Raw genomic sequence first — 18,545 nt, 5'->3', positions numbered from 1 at the left:
TCTTATTGTAACTTTTTAACTAATTTAAAGGGATAAAACAAATGTCTAGGACACAACTTACTGTTTGTGAACATTAAAACAATTTACAACAAAACAAAGCATTAAAAAAATTTCACAAACCTTTCAACAAAATAAGTACACTTGTTAATCATGGCAAATTAATGTTAAGAATCAAATATAACATTTTACATAATCAGATGGACTAATACAGTTAATTTTTAAATTCTTGTGTGATTTTAGATTTTCAAAATGTTTGGTTTTCAAGTGAAACTTTTTTCTAATATCCTACTTGACTAGGTGAAACTGCGTTTCCCACTTTTTTCCAACACAATTTAAAAACTATAACAACGAATAAAAAAAGAAAATAGACAAGAAAGTCAATATGCTATCTATTAAACATCTACTTAACTAGATTGTAGTATAAAAAATTTCAAAAACTACCCATCCTAAGTAATAAATAATATAAAAAGGTAAACAAACATTACACAAAATACAAGCAAAAAATATTAATTAAACTTTAAAGCATATATTCTGTACAAATATATTTAAAAAATATATATATAATAAATTAAATCTATAATTAATTTTATCACAGATTTTCTAATTGGATTTTACCTATTGAGAAAAACCAAAGCTAACTTAGCTCAGACATTTCTTTCAGCGCATTTTCAAGGACTTTGTTAGCTTGGGTCAAAACACCTGAAGACACGAGTTTGTAAGCATTAGTCAATTTGAGTAACAGATCTTCACCGGCAGATCGGTGCTCACCATCTTTTTCATTTTCACTAATGCCAATTTTTAGGTCATAGTTTGGTATTTCGTCTTCTTGTAAAACATCATCCAGAGCATCGCTGTACTCAATTTGTATCAGCTCTTCTGGCACTGAGTAGATATTTTTGACAACTTTATTTTCTCTATACGTGTCAGAAAGAGTATCATCATCATAAGTGCTATCAATATCTTCCAAGTTATCATGTGGAATAATATCACAATTTGTAGTCTTTTCTGTTACAAAATCATCTTCTTCAATGATGATTTCCATTCTCGAATGCTGTTTAGTTTCCCTTTTAATCAAATCGCGAGATTTGTTCTGCATTCTCTTACAGAGAGACTGTACTCTGTGGATATGTTTGCAAAGAGAACCGATAGAGCAAGAACATGAGTACATGTGACTGCAAAGTCCTTTACAAACAGAGTAATTGCACCTATAAAAACAATTATCTGGTTCAGGACATTCTAAATGATACTTTTCCACAACACAACTTGAATTTTGATCCTGAGGAGAAACTATTATCCAAGTAGAATCAGATAGTGATATCACACAACTAACGGGAATTTCTGTACCGTCTTTGTGATAGCACTTTGAGCTGGGAGGGGTTTCCTTCAACTCGCCCTTGACTTTGAGCTGATATTTGATGTTATTTATGTACTTGACAGTGATCGAATGGTCTTTAAGTTGCAAAAAATCAGTATCTTCCGTTTTCCTTTTTAATATTTTGAAAATTGTTTTTGGACTGACTCCGTCGATCAGAAGTTCTTTTATGTAATTCACAACCGTTTTGGAATAAGGATGGAATTTTAAATTGGCCCTGGTCAGGGAGTGATTATGGGTGGATATGTACCGGACGGAAACCTCACCGTTTTCATTTTTTAATACTTGCATCCTTGCAGGGCAGCTGTAGTTCGGAATCTTGGAGCCCTTTTTACGATTCGGTGCGTCAAACTGGCAGACGAAGGAAGTGTATTCTGTACCCTTTAATCGTTTTGTGCCTCTCTGCTTCCTAAAGTAGGTGAAATTCTTCTGCGATTCAGACTCCTTCCATTTTTCAAAGTCTTGAATGGAAGAAAAACTGAGGGTTGAATCGTTGATATTGTTCAAATGAACAGCTTCCATGTGTTTAAGCATCTCTGTCCTCCTAATGACAAAAGATTGTTTTTTCTTTTACTATTTATATTACAATATATATTAATAATTTTTTTTTAAGAATATACAATATAAATGCTTCATATTGTATTGTACATTTCTTAAGTTTATTAATTTTTAACTTTCACCCTGACACTCAGTCCAGACCACTTGATCCTGGGAAAATAGTGAATCCCTATGAAAGAAAGAAAACAAAACAACAAAACAAAAATCAATGATAATAAAAATAAATAAAATAATAATAATCAAAAGAAAAAAAGAAAAAACAAATAACCCTGCAGCGCACTCAAACCACAAACATCCTAGCCTAAAATCGAAGGCAGTTCCCCTGAGCTACGAGCATTTTTGTTCAGACCCCACTGTTCACCTGGTTCAATGAATCAAAATCACCACACATACATTCGTCAGAAGTTGTAATTACAAAATAAATTTTAAAAAATGACACAATTTAAATTAAAACAAAACAAAAACTCTTTTTAATTACTGTTTAATTTACAAAATAACTATTACATGAAGGCCTCGCAAACAAAATTAACATCAAACTTCCTGGAGTATCCTAAAAAAATTTTTTTTTAAAGTCAGGCAAAAAAACTAATGGTTTCAACAAGTTGGACCTCACCAGAGAACCTTGTCTCGTTCTCTGTTCTAGCTCCTGCTTGGTTGTGTCTTGCTGATCCCAGTGGGGAAAACAGTTTTTCACACTGAACAAAGAAAAAGATGCTCCTCGCTTCTTTGTTTTTCCCCCTTTGGTTGCCCTTTTTTCCTCACTGTTTCACCTCTCACTCGACTTGCCTACTTCCTGCCCACCCCCACGAGTCCGTCGAGCCGGGTTCACACGGCTTTCGCTGTCTCCACTGCCGATCCAAGTGCCCAACCCTACTGTGCGGCTTCCATCGCTCTCTCTTCTAGGTCAGCGACACGGTAGAAGTGCACCTTATAAAAAATAGAATTTTCTGACCCTATATGAGTTTTTCTTACTTTTTGGGGAAGGAAAGTCCTAAAATTGAGGAGGCGAACAGTCGGGCGTAACACATTATATGTACCCAAGTAGATGTGCCAAGGAAAGTGCTGTTTTATAAGGAATAGTGAACTTTACAAGGCATGGCTATAAGCTGTTCCAACATAGTTTGATCACAGCTGAGGAAAAAATTATATTCATCAACCCCCCCCCCAAAAAAAACCCTGTAAAAAAATATATAATAATAAATAAATAAATAAATAAATAAATAAAAAACCTACGCACTCCATGAAGAAATCCTTGAGTGGATGAGCACAATAGTCCTATACCTTAGGGTGGCTCCAGACATGCGGGATTCGCCAAATGTCGAGCAAAGGTTCGCCGAATCCTGACTAGTGAAAATGGGTGCCCGGTTATTCGCCAAGCAACAATATTGGTGGTCGCCTTGCTCGGCTAATTGTCAGTTTTCTTGTCTGCTTCAAAGTGCACAATTATTTGTGAAGTAGCCAAACTCAAAGCATCCACTTACCCAAAGCACATTCAGATATCAACTGTAATCATCAATCAACACCGCTATTTATTTTTCAACAATAAGCTATTTCTAACTAGTATAGATCATTGTTTCTGTCAATTAGGAATAGACTGGCCCAACATAATAGTCGTGGAGTTCCTGTACCAAGCTCAACCAACAAGTTGAAATGTTTCTCTTCCAAATCACAAAAATCAGAACAAGGTTTTCGATGCATGAAAATGGATCACAAGTAAGATGGGACAATAGTAATCTGTGACTGAGTTTGTAGCCACTACACAAAACAGTAATCGCAGCTGCGGCAATGACAATTTCACTGTTGTCCATCATAATTGATAATAAGTTGAGGACTCACACGGCACTTGGTGAATTTTTGCTGTTTCCGGACAAACAAGGTGGTTGTACAACACCGCATGTATATATAAGTACACTATTTGGCAAATGCCGGGCTGCGAATCTCGAGACTTGGCAGCAATCGCATGTCTGGAGCCACCTATACACAGTAAAGAAAGCTATCCTACCTGAGGCTGTCCTCAATCTCCTACTCTTCAGCTGACTTTTGCTGACAATGTTAGCAGTTCTAATGAAAGGAAATCTACAAAATTTGTCCAGTGACCAGATAAACATGAAAATCTCCCCACCTGAAAAACATGCTCTCGCATCCCTGAGCGATGCACTTCGTGAGCTTCTTGCAGCCCTGGCCCGTCTTGCGATTCTGGCACTTGTGCTCGTAGAAGGCGAGCCTGGACCTGTAGACGTGGCTGCAGTCTTCGCAGATGATCACCGCCCCGGAACAGACGACCCGGTGGTTCCAGAAGGCGTGCCTGTTTTTGAACACGGTCGAACATTTTTTGCACGTCCTCGGGTAGATGCTGTTCGTCCGAGTTTTGACCCGTTTACCATCTTCGTCCGAACTGTCATCCTTCGTCTGACTCGTCATCCTGGCCCTTTCTCCCTCTCCTTCGGCCTGGCTAGTCATATTCACGTAAAAAACAAATATAAAACTATTAAAAATAAAGCAGAAACTCCGAGGAAAGAAACGAAATTCATAAAAGTCAACAATAAACCTTCAAAGAAGGTAACACTTGCAAACAGAACTAAATTTCTCTTTTTTCCATTTTTCTAAAAATATTTATTTATTTATTTTAAAGGCACAAATAGGGCTTTAACCCCCCTTACATGTACTTATATTAGATATATTCTAAGTTTCATAAATATGGTAAAATAATAACAGCAATAATAATAATAATAATAATAAAATATGTAATAAAATATACAAAAGAGAGGGTTGATGTGTTGAGAGTGAATGTATTTATTAGCGTAATTGTGTGATGTGAGAGGGTCTATGGTGAAGTATCAGTACCCCATCGACCCCTTAATTCTGTTAGTTGTACAGTATGGGTAAAAGTTGTGTTTAGAGTGAATGTGATGTGAGAGGGTTGAAGGCGGAATATCAAGTACCCCATCAACCCTCAATAGGGTTAGTTGTATAGTATGTGTCAAGGGTGTGTTTAGTGTGGAAATGGAGATTTAGTTTATAATATCATTTAACCTCCTCCAAAACTTAATATTTTTTTGGATTTTTCACTCTACCAGAACACATGTAGAAATTAACAAACAAAAAATTACAGAAAGTTAATCTAAAACAAGCTATAATCGTTTTTGACTTTCATTAAAACAAGCTTCAAAAGTGAATTACTGAAAGTCCTAGCAATTTCTCAAAATAAGTAAATTCAAAACACAATTTCGACCGTTAACCAGCCATAGTAGGAACTAGTAATAAGGTCTTAAGCACTGATCCACAAATAGCTGATGCCTTCTCCGATCTATTTTCCTCTTCCTTCTTAAATAATGTTTCTACTCTTCACCCAACAAAAATATAACAAACCTGAATATTCGCATTCCTCAGTAGATAAAAACTAAACTCCCTCAAGTCTGTTTGGTCTATATTTTATAGATTCTTCCAAACCTGTGGTTGTGCATTCAGGACACCCAGAAAGTAAAAACCAGACCACATCCTTTTTTCCAGAAGAATTGCCCCAACAGGCCACTAGGTTTTCATATATTCTTCATTATTATAAAAATTACAATATTTAATTTATAAATGATTTCTTATTGAAAATCGCAAAGACAATGAACATGTAGTTCAGTTTTCAGATCATTCTGGTCTGTCTTCTATGCTACCCTTGCAGTTTTAATCTGTCTGACATATATGAGCCTCGTAAGAACTGTTAAATGTGATTGTCAACTGTAACATCGCGTACTTCTTTCCTGGTGCAAGTGTTGATTTGGCTGTTGTAATTTCTAATCCTTTAAACTGATTCTGCACAGGGTCGAAGACAGATTTGAAATACCATGCATTGAATTTAATATGAATGATCAGATTGATTATAACTGAAAAAAAATTAATAATTTCTCAAATGAAATACAAAAGAAAATTTAAATTATAAAAAAAAATCATTTCGTTTATTTACAGTTTTACTTGTTACTGTAAACAATTGAGGTATTTTGTTACATGAGTAATAAAATATACATTAAAATGAAAATATCATTTTAATATTTTCTTACACATAAAACATGTATATTCCTCTCAATTTTGAAAAATGTTTTAAACATAAATAATTCAAAATAATTGTATCATACATACCAAATGATCACAATAATTCAATCGCTCACGTTACATCAAAATAGAAATGGCAAAAACAAAAGCACAAATTAAAAAGAATTGGTGGGAAATCTACAAATGTCAAACTGCGATTAAATAATACAAAACAAAAAACTATCTTATATTTTACATGAAAAGTAAAAAAAGAAAAATTTAAAAAATCTTGAAAATTTAATAGAACAAAAATATTTTAGTAACTTGTAGAATTGAAACATTTCTTCGGCTTCCAACAGAACCGCTGCTGCGTTATATGAAATATATTGTTAAAGAGAAATTTGGGAAACTTAGATAACAATTGTCAACAAACCAAATTGTCATGAGAATGAGTGTACAATAATACAGATTTGAAAATAGCATTAAATGTAAATACGTTTATTTATCAATCTTGAAGTTTAAAGAATATTTTATTATTAACAAAGAGATTTGTTTCAGGTTTTTGTTTGTACAGGAGTGATTCAATGAACTGTTGGCAACCAATGAAATCCCTTAGTTTTATTTTTTACCCAGCACCTTTTGCATCTCCGCCACTTTACTTTGTTTACCAGCTTCTTTTTCTATTAAAAAAATAAATAAATAAATATTTCAATTTTTTCTAATTAAAATATTGAAATGTACCTAATTTTTCAGCTTCTCTCCTTTTTGCCGCTTCTTCCCTTTGTTGCTTTATAATTGCCAGCCGGGCTAAGTCAGATTTCGCCTGGGCAGTTTTCCCTTGGGCGTGGAGCTTGTGGTAGTGTGCTCTCATCTTATGCTTCTTAATTTCTTCCCTGAAGACAAATCAGTCAGCATGAAATGGAAAAGCTTTGAATATTAACTACGCTTACATTTCCCTCCTGCTTAGCTCCGGTGTCACCTCCTCGGTCACTTCGGACAATTTTTTCGGCTTGTTCGGCATCCGATTCGGATTGACAACTTCAATAAGATTTTCGACTCCTTTTGCTTTCTGCTGCTGAAACATTTCTGTTATTCAGCTAATCTGAACACGTCTTGACCCTAATTAATTCAGACTATGAGACTGCTTCACGAAAAAGCCGGTGGACTTTGAAATTCTGATTTCTCTATTAAGTGGACAATGTTTTGTACTTTTTTTTTACTACTTAAAAACTTATTTACTAATTATAATTGGGCAGAAAGTATTTGCTTTTGTTGCCAATTGTGAGATAAAACTCCTTAAATCCTGATTTGATTTAAAATCCCCACGAATGATTTGATGTTTACATGGGGGAGGGAACATTTTTTAATCCCTTAAAAATGCCTTTATTGCTATTTTATTAATATGAAGAATCAAAACATACAAAAATGTAACATGTAAAATGCGAGCAAGTAACCCGTGTCATTGCACTTGTTAGCGGTACGCAGCACGAATTTTAGGTTTTCCTGATCATATGTAATCAGAGACTAGGATAGGGACGCACAAAAGCCATGAAACAGGCTGACGACCAATTTATCAGATTGCACACTCTGAGAAATGCTTTAGCATTGCTTCTGAAATCTCCCTCTCTCTCCCTCCCGCCCTCCTTTTTTTTCCTTTAATTTTTCTTCACAATAATGCCAGGCCATTTGTCGTAAGGCCAACCTAGCGTAGCCTTTAAGACTTTAAGATATGAAACTTTGCCGCATCCCCCGTATTCACCTGACCTCTTGCCTACAGACTTCCACTTTTTTAGGCATTTTGATCTCTTATTGAGGGATAAAATTTTTAGAGAAAGTCTTCCACGACTTTATTGTGAATACATATTTTTTATATCAGTGCAATAAAAGTGCTTTAAACATTGGCAAAGGTGTATAGATTGTGATGGAAAATATTTCGAATAAATCTTCTTTATTTTATTCAAAACCTGCATCATTTTTGTACCAGCCCGATAGCTTAATAAAATAGTTAGTTTTTTTTTTTTTTTTTAAATGAGTCCTGTTTTAAATTTGATACACTCTTATACAACACGTGAATGCATTGGAATATTGGCTTGGTATTGGCAGTATTAGTTATGAGGGAAAACCATTGTTACCTCTCCTTCACTTCCACTTTCGTCAGAAGAACCGCTTTTCTCTTCGTCTTCATCGCTCGACTCCATTCCCGGCTCCGCCTAGAAAATAGAAAATTGTAAATATGATGACACAAGATTGTAAATTGTTTGGGCAAGTTACCTTTTTCTGTCTGAAAGTTTCATCTTGTCTTCTTTGTTCCTCTAACTCCTCAGCGCTGGTAAACCTCCTACTCCTTCCTTTATGGTTCGTATACTTGCCTTGAAAATAAAAACCAGATAATGTAAGATAGAAAATAAAGTTTACCAGATAGAATAGAGCGTCGGGCCTAAAAACAAGTGGTTACAACAAGGAAAGTATGTCGCATCATGAGAACGTTTGATTTTAAACCCTGTGCTCAATTCAGCCCCCCTGACTTCCTGGCACAAGCAGGAATTCCTTTAAAAACTCACCTCTCGGCATTTCTTCTGTTTTATGTCGGAACTAAAATTTTAAAGGTTAAAATAACTTTAATATCAAAGCCAAGTAACGAGTTAACAGTTTCGTACGGGAAACCGCCCGGGGGTGGAACCTTCCGGAAAAACGTCTCCAAAAAATTTACTCCTCGACTTCCCTTATCTGGGGCAATTACAAAAACAAAATGTCTATTTTTTTTAATGTAGAAATTCCGGCGAATAAATTCCACGGGGAAAAGGCAATAAATTTAAAAGAAAAGCCTTGCAGTCTTGACGTAGACTGCTATCCATCCGTAAGGTTACCACGAGTACTGTTTACCTTGTACTTTGTGCCGCGGTGCTTTTGTGGTGTTTTTGGTTTTGAATTTTTAAATCTTTTTTTTTCATATAGGAATATTATTGTTTTTAAAACATGCCCAAAGTGAGGAGGAGCAAAAAACCTCCACCGGACGGATGGGAACTCATAGAACCAACCTTGGAAGAATTGGAACAAAAAATGAGAGAAGGTACCATCCCTGTCTAATCAATGTTAAACATTTTTTTTTATCTAAACACAAATATATTAAGATTTCTCATGTGATTTTCTTGGCCTACGTTCTACACGATATTTACTATTCGGCTAAAAAATAAATCGTTATCGTCAATTTTATAATCTGTATAACTATTGACATAAACATTCAAGCATCAGGTATCAGCAAGATGTTTCAGGCAACATAACACTATGTGAAGATTTCAGGATCATCTTGATCGTTTATTTTCAATATTCTGTTTTATTTTAATTAATTATTCTTTTTATCTAAGGTCTTGATTGAGATGAAAAAGTTAGTGATGAGCGGGATCCGAACCTATGACATTTCGCTCAATACGCTGCTGTTCTAACCAATTGAGCTGTTGTGACTTCGATTCCTTTGTACACCAACACTCCATCCCAACCTACAACCTTTCAAATTTTTTTTTCAAATGTCATGTAATCAGGATTCAATTCTCAGCGACTTATGAAGTGATTACTTCTATACTTATTATATTAATCCATATATGTTTAGCGGTCATAATTGAGCATATTTATTATTTCAACTAATTATTCTTTTTATCTAATGTCTTGGTTGAGGTGAAAAAGTTAGTGTCTGAGTGAATCAAAGTCACGATAGCTCACGTGGTTAGAACAGCGGAGTATTGAGCTGAAAGTAGTTCATCTCAACCAAGACCTTAGATAAAAAGAATAATTAATTGAAATAATTAACATGGTCAATCATAACCGCTAAACATATATGGATTCTGTTTCACCAAGTCAAAAATACACTGAGTTTGTAATATTTAACTGAGAAATTACAAGGATTTGCTGTTTAGTGTAAACAATATTTACTGATCCATTTTCTTCTTCCCATTCTCAATAACTTTTAAGCAACATGCAGAAATTTTTAAAAAAATGGGAAATGTAATTTTTGGCAAGATTATTTATTATATAGATCATGTCTATCCAGCGGGCCCCTTTCACAAGAAAACACTCCACCTCCTCCTCAACAGATTCAATCCAAAACTGGATTTTTCTTTTGAAGGCGAGAACTTTGTCATTGATTTATTTATTTATTTACGGATTGAAATCCACTATAAAAAAGACATTTTACAATAACAAAAAATATAAATAATATATGTAAAAATACAAATAATATATATAAAAAGAATAAGGACGTATATCCATGGTAATAATATAAATGATAAATATAAAAATACAATTAAAGAGTAAAAACTGAACAACAAAAATGAAATACATAATTACTAACCAAATAAGGCAGAGAAAACAAAATAAAGCTGAAAGACAATTGAAACTACAATAATTAGGTACATATTTAATGAAAGTAATGCTCTTTGTAAATATATAATAAGACTAGAGTGCAAGAATTAGTTGAACCAGTAAATGAAATAAATTGTAATAATTTTGTATAGTATAAAATATAAAAGCATTCAACTAAGGTTGTAGGATAAGGTTTTTCATAGATTGCACAGAACTATTGAAGAAGTCAATGCTATTGCAGATGTTGTTACTCTTGATCATCATTCTGTGTAGAGGAAAAGAGAGCATGTAGTTAGAGCTTTGGGATTCAATATAAAATAATTTATAGGTTTTAAGAGAGTACGAAGGGACATGTAGCTGTAGTTGAGAGAGGAGATAAGGACTATCAATGAGATTGTTTAATAATTTAAATACAAAAACAATATCAAAGTAATCCCTTCTTAGTGCCAGTTCGAAAAGTTTAAATTCAGAGCGGATTCCAGGGTAGGCAGAATTCGGAGGAAGATTGAGTTTGTAGGAAAGTTTTTTAAAAATTTGTTTTGTACAGATTGAAGAATTTTTTGATAATTTAGATAGAATGGGTTCCAAACAGGTGTAGCATATTCTAGTATGGGTTGTACAAAAGCTTTATACAGATAGACAAAACATAAAGGATTTTTAAATTCATAGTTGTTCCGGATGATGAAACCTAGCATCTTCATAGATCTATTTTTTATTGAAGAAATATGTTCTTTAAATTTGAGCTTTTGATCAAAAAGTACACCAAGATCCTTTACGACCTCAACTCGCGTTAAAAGAGCATCATGGAGAGTATAGAGATAAATAAAAGGTTGTTTCTTATGAGAGAATGTAATTGTGTAGCATTTGGAAACATTAAGAGCAAGTTTGTTAATAGGCATTGAAAGATGTGATACTCTTCCCTTGCAAAGAAAGACTCATTTTATTCAATTTAATGAAAATATCTAAATACGGTAGTATGCAGTGCCATTTCTCATAATTGAAAACTTTGGCCAATTTGACATTGTGGTCCATTAACAGAGATAAGACTTCAGAATGTAATTCCTGTTATTTTGAAAGCCCTTTCCCATGAGATATCCACCTCACTTGTGTATGAAGCAGGGAATGATGAAGGCTGCCCATATCAACACATAGTATTGTGAAACGTCTTGACTTCAATGGTCACGACTTCATATAATTAATCATTTGAACAGACCCATCCAAAACTTTCTTAAAAGAAGCTGGCATTTGTTTCGTAGCTAAAGCATGTCTAGAGTACACGACTCCTACTGAGCAAAACTAAAAAAACTGATTTTCAGTACTTACTGTTGTAGTTATTTTAATTTTATTTATTCATTCTACGTTTATTTTTTTAATTATTAATTTTTCTTAACGTTCGCCAATGACTCCCTAGTTAGGGGAAGCTCTGGATCTAGATCATTCAGTAAATCATAACCTTTTAACCAGGTACAGAAACTCTTCTCAGAAGTTCTGAGGCCTTTATTACACAAGAATGGGTTTCCTAGCTGTTAAGACAGTTGCTACCAAACTATTAGATTTTATTCTTTCAAAAGTTTCTTGTTGATCAAATAAAATCTTAGAATGTTTGACTTTGTAATTTTAGCTGAAACTGAGCCACACGAGGGGAAAAGAAAGGTTGAATCATTATGGCCAATATTTAAAATTCACCATCAAAAATCCCGATATATATACGACTTGTTCTACCGAAGAAAAGCGATTAGTAAAGGTAAGAGTGTGTATAATCGCTTAAAAGTAGTAAACATGCTAGAATATATATATATTTTTTTTTTCAGAATTGTATGACCACTGCCTTAACGAAAACATCGCCGATAGAAATTTAATAGCCAAATGGAAGAAACAAGGATACGAAAATCTTTGCTGTCTAAGGTGCATTCAAACCAGGGACACGAATTTCGGAACCAGTTGTATATGCAGAGTGCCCAAAGCTAAATTGGAAGAGGTTTGTGTTGTACTTTCACCGACATTTGTTAAAGAAAGGAAAATAATTGTATCCTTGTATTTTTTTCTAAGGGAAAAATAGTAGAGTGCATTCACTGTGGCTGTAGAGGATGTTCCGGCTGAATACTTTTTATTGACAAATTTAACATTTAAGAAAAAACACTGTCTCGTGATAACTTATTGTATTTCTATAATTAAATAAACAAGAGAGTTTTAATTAAACTTTATTTTATTCACTTTCCCAAAACTATAATAAAATGATGGTTTTTTCCTAAATTGCCTGCTCGTTTCTTTAATTATACTTGGTAATTTTAGTGGTAACGCATTCTGCGTTCTCCCTCTGCAAATGAAAAAAAAAATAATGATAAATAATTATCAAAATCAGTTAGTTTTGTAACCACAAGAAACTTACTGATTGAACCGTAGTTCAGATAGTAGAATATTATCATTGAACCACATGCAACATGCATTAATCCAGCCATGCCAGCCCTTTTCGGCTGAATGTATTTGTGCTGCCATCTCCAGTAAGCTGTAAATGTAAAATATAAAAATTTAAATCTTATGATTACCATATCAAAACTAATAATAATATATTAAAAGATATCAAATCGAAATTCATGTGTATAGTCATTCCCAGTGCCTGTTCAACATATGTTCACACTAACGCAAACCACCATGTATATTCGCTCATAAATGTACTGATTATTACTTTATAAATATTTCTACATAAAAAAATCATTTTGAATATAACTAATTTTTGGTTAAAGTAAGTCAATTTTATGTATAACAGATTGCTTGGAATAGATTGATTAATTATCTGATGGAAAAAAAGTGAAGGGTTAAAAAAAAAGATCTGCAGTTATGAACCTGTAGTTTGGACATTTCTGATTAGTGAAATCTTTTCGGAGGATCTACGGAAGAGGTCAAACACAGAGAAAACTTCCTTTCGGTTTTCGCCGAGCTTTCGACAGTTTTTATACTGTCATCTTCAGGGCCTGTTTTATTATCATATTAAAAAAAAAAAAACAATTAAAACATGAAACATAAATTGATTAAAAACATGAAACAATTAAATAATAAAACAGGCTCTGAAGATGACAGTATAAAAACTGTCGAAAGCTCGGCGAAAACCGAAAGGAAGTTTTCTCTGTGTTTGACCTCTTCCGTAGATCCTCCGAAAAGACTTCATGTTTCCAGCAGGTCAATAATCTAGCTCCTCATCGTTACATTTCTGATTAGATTTGTTTCAGCTTCCTACCACCTCAGATTTCTCTGTCTGTATGTTATTTTGGTAATATTACGATTTAGTAAGAACAAGAGTAACTGCTATTGTTAACTAATTGAGTAACTATATTCACTGGTCGGTCTGTACAACACCAATTCCTATTCCCCAATGAAAGATAAATAATACTTTGATAAAAAAAAGCCCTTAAAAGATTGCTACAATTTTAAATTACATAAGTGATCTAATAACACAGATACAACCACTGAAGATAGCGAGATGCTGAAAAGTGCCAGAATAACAGCAAAGATAGGCAAATCGAAATATAGGAAGATCAGCGCAAAGACCATAAATCAATATTTAAAGGGGCTCTATTCTAAAGGAGATAGGATAAAGGACATTCAAAAATGACACAAAACAAAGGAAAAAGAGGCACATCACATGTCAGACAAGTGGGTGGTCAGTATAGTTTTTTAATATTTTTTATCCTCAATGCTCCCTTCTAAGTCACCATCAATTAAATAAAAGAGAGTTCCAGCACTGGTTGGTTTCTCTCCCCACTGCCTGGTCTGACAGATCTGTCAGATTTGTATAAAACTATACAATTTGCTCAATGTATATTTTGTACAGACAGCAATAAAATAAATTAATTTTGAAAAAATTATATTTTTTGCAAGAGCCATATGTTAATCCATTTAGAATAAAATTCATTTAGAAAGCAACCCATTCCAGAACATTTCTTAAGAATTCAACAAATGGTTGTTACCGTCGAAACTTCAGCCGACAACTGTTGGTCCCGTTGCTCAGTGGAGAATGGGGTGGGTTAAGGAAAAAGGCAGGGAATCGTTGAGCACCACGGTATTTTTGGGAAGGGTAAATACCAAAACCCGAAGAAAAGAAAAGAAATAGAGGTAAAGAAAGGAAGGAGAGAAGAGTGAAACCAATGGGGGGAAAAATAATAGAGTTTGGAATTGAACCCACAACTTTCGAGGCCCAAGTCGGCGATCGTAACTACTCAACCAAAGGCACCGACTGAGCCATGGTTTAAGAGATATACATAGTTGTGTATACGATTGGGATGAAATTTATATGGGACCATCTAGAAACCAACTGGCACAATCTCTAAAAATTTCACAAAAATTGCTGTCATGGTCGATCTTAATCGAATTAATTTATCCTAGGTTCCAGTTCCTAACATATTTGTTCGTGTGAACCTATAACTTAGCATTAATCAAAGAAATGGTTATTTTTTTATACCTCGACTAAAAGCACCCATCATGGCCGAAGGTGATTTGTTTCTTCGTGAAACCCATGATGCCAGTTCGCCCAATTTCACCTGACTAAATGGTGTATCGGCTGAAACGAGAAAACCCAAATTGATTAAATTTTACAAACGGATTCTCCAATTGTTGAATTTGACTTACGCTTTCCGTAGTATCGGGCTGGATCGTACGGCCCATGAACTTTCGGGTTGTATTCTGCTGGGTAGTCTCCAAAGCGCATTTTTCCTTTTTTCCGTTATTCCTCCGGTTTTCAGACGAAATCTAAACTTATCCGAGGCCGAGACAAAACCTAGCAGAAAACCCTGAAATTGATAAGTTCAGAGGAAAAAATGTTGCCAACCTAATTTATAGTTAGTAAAATAATATTTTCACTTTTTTTTTTTACTTTTTTCCACAAAAGTTTTACAACTTTCTTTACAAAAACAAAGATATTTCTTATTAGTCAAATGTTTAAATCTTAAATTAAATTTTGAAAATTTTGGAGGGGGCGATTTGTTTAATATTTATTTAGGGTATGAAAAAATCGTAATAAAAACTGATATCAAATTCACTAATTTCGTGGTCCGCTTGACCAATTAATACATTACAATTAATCAAGGTTTTTTTGTTTGAGATGAAAAATTAATTAATTGTAACTGATATCAAACTTGAACACCACTTAATTTGCATTACAATAAGAAAAAATTGCCATTAATGGTTATTAATTAATTGCCATTAATTTTTCAACCGAAAACATTTAAAATTTTTCAATTTAATAGTTCATCAAATTTGACCGATAGACAGCCCTTGAAGGATCTGACTTGCAGAAGAGAGATCACACCATCACAAACCGACTGACAGACAAAGCAACCAGTTATAAGCAGACTCGAATGTAATCAGGCTAAATAATTTTTAAGACAGTTTGTCTAGATAATGAACGTGTGATTTGGTCAATTCCGATCAATCTGATTTGCCTATTCTCACTGGTTTTAGCTGTCGCATTTTATGATCTTCAGCGGTCTGTGGTGATATTAAAGTCACACTTGAAAAAAATCATAGACAAACCATTGAAGATGCAAGACTTGTAGTAGAGGGGGTCATCCTTACCTGACTAAGAATAGGCCATGCGAGGTAGACACATGGACACTTACTTTGTCCAGCATGCAGAGAAAGTGTTCGATGTGTCTCACCTAATTGAAGGGTGCAATTCTTTGTCACCATATAGAGAGCACATATGTATATGTCTAGGTTTAAAGCCATCAGGGGTTGGGGGCTGAAATAACCCAACTGTCGATAGCCCCCCCTCTACTATCTTCTGCAGGACGATGGATGTGTGTACATATTATTTTTCAGCTGAAAATATTTAAAATTTCATAGTTTAATGATTCATTAAATTTGACCTTAAGACCATTTAATTTCTATCATTTTTTTCTTAGCTAAAAAAAGCTTAATCGGCAGAGAAGCTCTCACATATCAAGAGCACTGTCAATAGATGGCCCTCAGAGAAAATGACTCATAGTTCATCCTTACCCAATTAAGGGACCATACGGACACTTACTTTCAGGCCATAGCCTGCTTATTTGTCCGGCTTGCAGAAAAAGTTTGTCCGATGTGTCCCACCACTCCCACTTAATTGAATGATGCAATTCCTTGGCTCCATGTAGAGAGTGCATAGGAATGCCACTCAATATGAGAATTGTGTTTGAGTACTGCAATGAGTAAATGGATCCCCTATTCCAATTCTTGAAGAAAACAGGGTTGTGTAATTGTATATAAGACTGATACTTTTGTGTCCCCTAGTGACCGTTGAGAGTGAATGTATTTATTAGCATGAATGTATAATGTGGGAGAGTCAATGGCGGAATACTGTACCCCATTAATTATATGTGTAGAAGGTGATGGGGAAATATCTCCACACGCTTGTTTTTGCCGTCTTTCAAATCAAATTACCAGCCATAGAAACGTGCACTTAAAATAAATAACAAACATCTCAAGGGTGCAATGTATCACTCTCAGATAGACTGCTCTAAAAACTCTCCATGCTAGGTCATCTAAAAACTAGTCTGGAACTGCTTAAATACCCTATCAAATTTGGGATCTAGAAATAGCATAATACTAGAAGCCCAGGTCCTGAGGGAATTTGGCAGCAGCAATTATTATTAAAAGTGATCCTAAGAACAAGACCGGTTCAAATCCATTTTTTGGATCCATAAATTATAGCCACATTAAAAAATATAACTGGAGTCTTGTGCATCTAATGAACACAACACAATATATCCTAGGAATGTATACCAAGCATAGAGACTACTCACAAAAACACCCCAATGGTTGAAAGACGAAATCCTACTCAACAGAAAAGAGTTTTTTTAAATCTCGAACAGATATATTTTTACACGCTCCAGCAAAATATTGCTATAAAAAATACATTAACAGATGATCAATTTTGAATATGTCTAAAGGAGATGGAGACAACAGCAACTGTCTTGCAATAGCATTATGCTTTCTTCTTCCATTAAAAAAAAAAAAAAAAAAAAAAAAAAATCAGCGCAATGCTATTAAGTTGAAGTGCTAAAGGGGAAAAAATTCCTAAACGGGTGATGGAGAAATATTGAGTATTCCACATCTATATTTGATTAAATGGTTTGTAAATAAAAAGTAATATGTACGTCTAGGTTTAAAAACTTTATAGGTTGGGGGCTGAAATGACCAGATGTCGATAGCCCCACAGAGAATTACTTCTGTAGGAAGATGGATGCCGTTCAGACCCCGTACTGTCAAAACACAGCAGAGAGTAATCGCAGCCTGCCACAAGAGGCTCAATTCTATGCACGTGTATGTTGTTTGCAGATCCACAATAAGCCATCCTCATCCTGGAAATTATTTTAAAATGTTTTAAAATCTTTGAATAGAAGGTTAAAACAAAATAAAAATAAGATAATGAAACCATGGTTTATAAGGGAGTGAATTGGTTTATTCAAAATATTAAACATCGTCTTTTTAAAAATAATGCAAAGTAAGATTCTTTTTAAATACAATTTTTTTTTTTTAAATTTGTAGTATATCTTCATTTTAAGTGTCTTTACAAAAATGATCGTTAAATTTAGGCACAATGCACATGCCTCCCATTAACTGTAAGAAAAAAAAAGTTATACATGTTTCGGTTTATATTAGATACTAATTAAAAATAAATTGTGTATAAAAACATACATTTTAAGTATCTATTCGAACAAACAATCATAAAATATAAAAAGAACAAAACTAAAACAAAATAATAATAATTTTACATTGCAAATTGATGTTTTTTAAATTTTTTTACAACTAATGTACAAATTCATTAAATTACATAAATTTATTTACTGGAAAATGATACCATGAAAATATACTAGGTTCATACGACACTTAAAAATACCATTAACACTTAGCAGTGTAGCTAACACAGAACTATTTTCATTTTTCATTATTATAGGCAATTTTAAGGCCTGTGTTTTCAATAATTCGATCCTCTTTAAACCAAATATTTTGTTTAATTTGTATTATATATAAAAAACTTTAAATATAAAGTTAAAAAGAGTAAATCCACACTTAAGCCATGAAAGGCCTTGACAATAATGAAATCTATTTTATTTGAATATAACAACTGCAAGCTAACGCTTACAAAGCTAAAATTGCACCTTAATAACGAACAATACAGGAAGGACAAGTTTTTAAGTTTTTTTATATATATTTTTTTTTTGTATTTTTGAATTTCAAACCAGCAATCAGAAGACCATAGTTGAAC

The 18,545-nt window shown here is 33.7% G+C and overlaps 4 protein-coding genes across 5 annotated transcripts; 1 reads left to right on the top strand and 3 right to left on the bottom strand.

Annotated features, from left to right (window-relative positions):
- Window positions 1-541: 541 nt before the first annotated feature.
- On the bottom strand, window positions 542-4,507 carry LOC106665229. Its single transcript, XM_014391502.2, has 2 exons — window positions 4,053-4,507; window positions 542-1,916 (listed from the first exon to the last, which is right to left on the bottom strand). The coding sequence occupies exons 1-2, from the start codon at window positions 4,388-4,390 to the stop codon at window positions 635-637; spliced, it is 1,620 nt and encodes a 539-aa protein (XP_014246988.1). The 5' UTR covers window positions 4,391-4,507; the 3' UTR covers window positions 542-634.
- Window positions 4,508-6,432: 1,925 nt separating this feature from the next.
- Window positions 6,433-8,648, bottom strand: LOC106664132 (28 kDa heat- and acid-stable phosphoprotein-like). Of its 2 annotated transcripts, none has more exons than XM_014389578.2 (6): window positions 8,512-8,648; window positions 8,222-8,319; window positions 8,083-8,160; window positions 6,901-7,025; window positions 6,692-6,843; window positions 6,433-6,630 (listed from the first exon to the last, which is right to left on the bottom strand). In XM_014389578.2, exons 1-6 carry the CDS (start codon window positions 8,519-8,521, stop codon window positions 6,569-6,571), a joined length of 525 nt encoding a protein of 174 aa, XP_014245064.1. In that variant the 5' UTR covers window positions 8,522-8,648; the 3' UTR covers window positions 6,433-6,568. The 2 variants fall into 2 exon arrangements, with proteins under 2 accessions (XP_014245064.1, XP_014245072.1); XM_014389586.2 differs by having other exon boundaries at window positions 6,901-7,022.
- Window positions 8,649-8,672: 24 nt separating this feature from the next.
- LOC106664145 (protein BUD31 homolog) lies at window positions 8,673-12,505 on the top strand. The gene is made up of 5 exons (XM_014389606.2): window positions 8,673-8,807; window positions 8,906-9,020; window positions 11,928-12,050; window positions 12,118-12,284; window positions 12,356-12,505. Exons 2-5 carry the CDS (start codon window positions 8,927-8,929, stop codon window positions 12,404-12,406), a joined length of 435 nt encoding a protein of 144 aa, XP_014245092.1. The 5' UTR covers window positions 8,673-8,807; window positions 8,906-8,926; the 3' UTR covers window positions 12,407-12,505.
- LOC106664161 (putative ATP synthase subunit f, mitochondrial) lies at window positions 12,492-15,108 on the bottom strand. Its single transcript, XM_014389618.2, has 4 exons — window positions 14,930-15,108; window positions 14,763-14,861; window positions 12,696-12,812; window positions 12,492-12,623 (listed from the first exon to the last, which is right to left on the bottom strand). The coding sequence occupies exons 1-4, from the start codon at window positions 15,006-15,008 to the stop codon at window positions 12,595-12,597; spliced, it is 324 nt and encodes a 107-aa protein (XP_014245104.1). The 5' UTR covers window positions 15,009-15,108; the 3' UTR covers window positions 12,492-12,594.
- Window positions 15,109-18,545: the final 3,437 nt, after the last annotated feature.

This window comes from Cimex lectularius, unplaced genomic scaffold (assembly GCF_000648675.2).
Source record: "Cimex lectularius strain Harlan isolate CLEC.00 unplaced genomic scaffold, Clec_2.1 scaffold1, whole genome shotgun sequence".
In the NCBI taxonomy this organism is placed as follows: domain Eukaryota; kingdom Metazoa; phylum Arthropoda; class Insecta; order Hemiptera; family Cimicidae; genus Cimex; species Cimex lectularius.
Note: the sequence above shows the minus strand (reverse complement) of the source record. Positions and strands in the feature narration are given on the sequence as shown.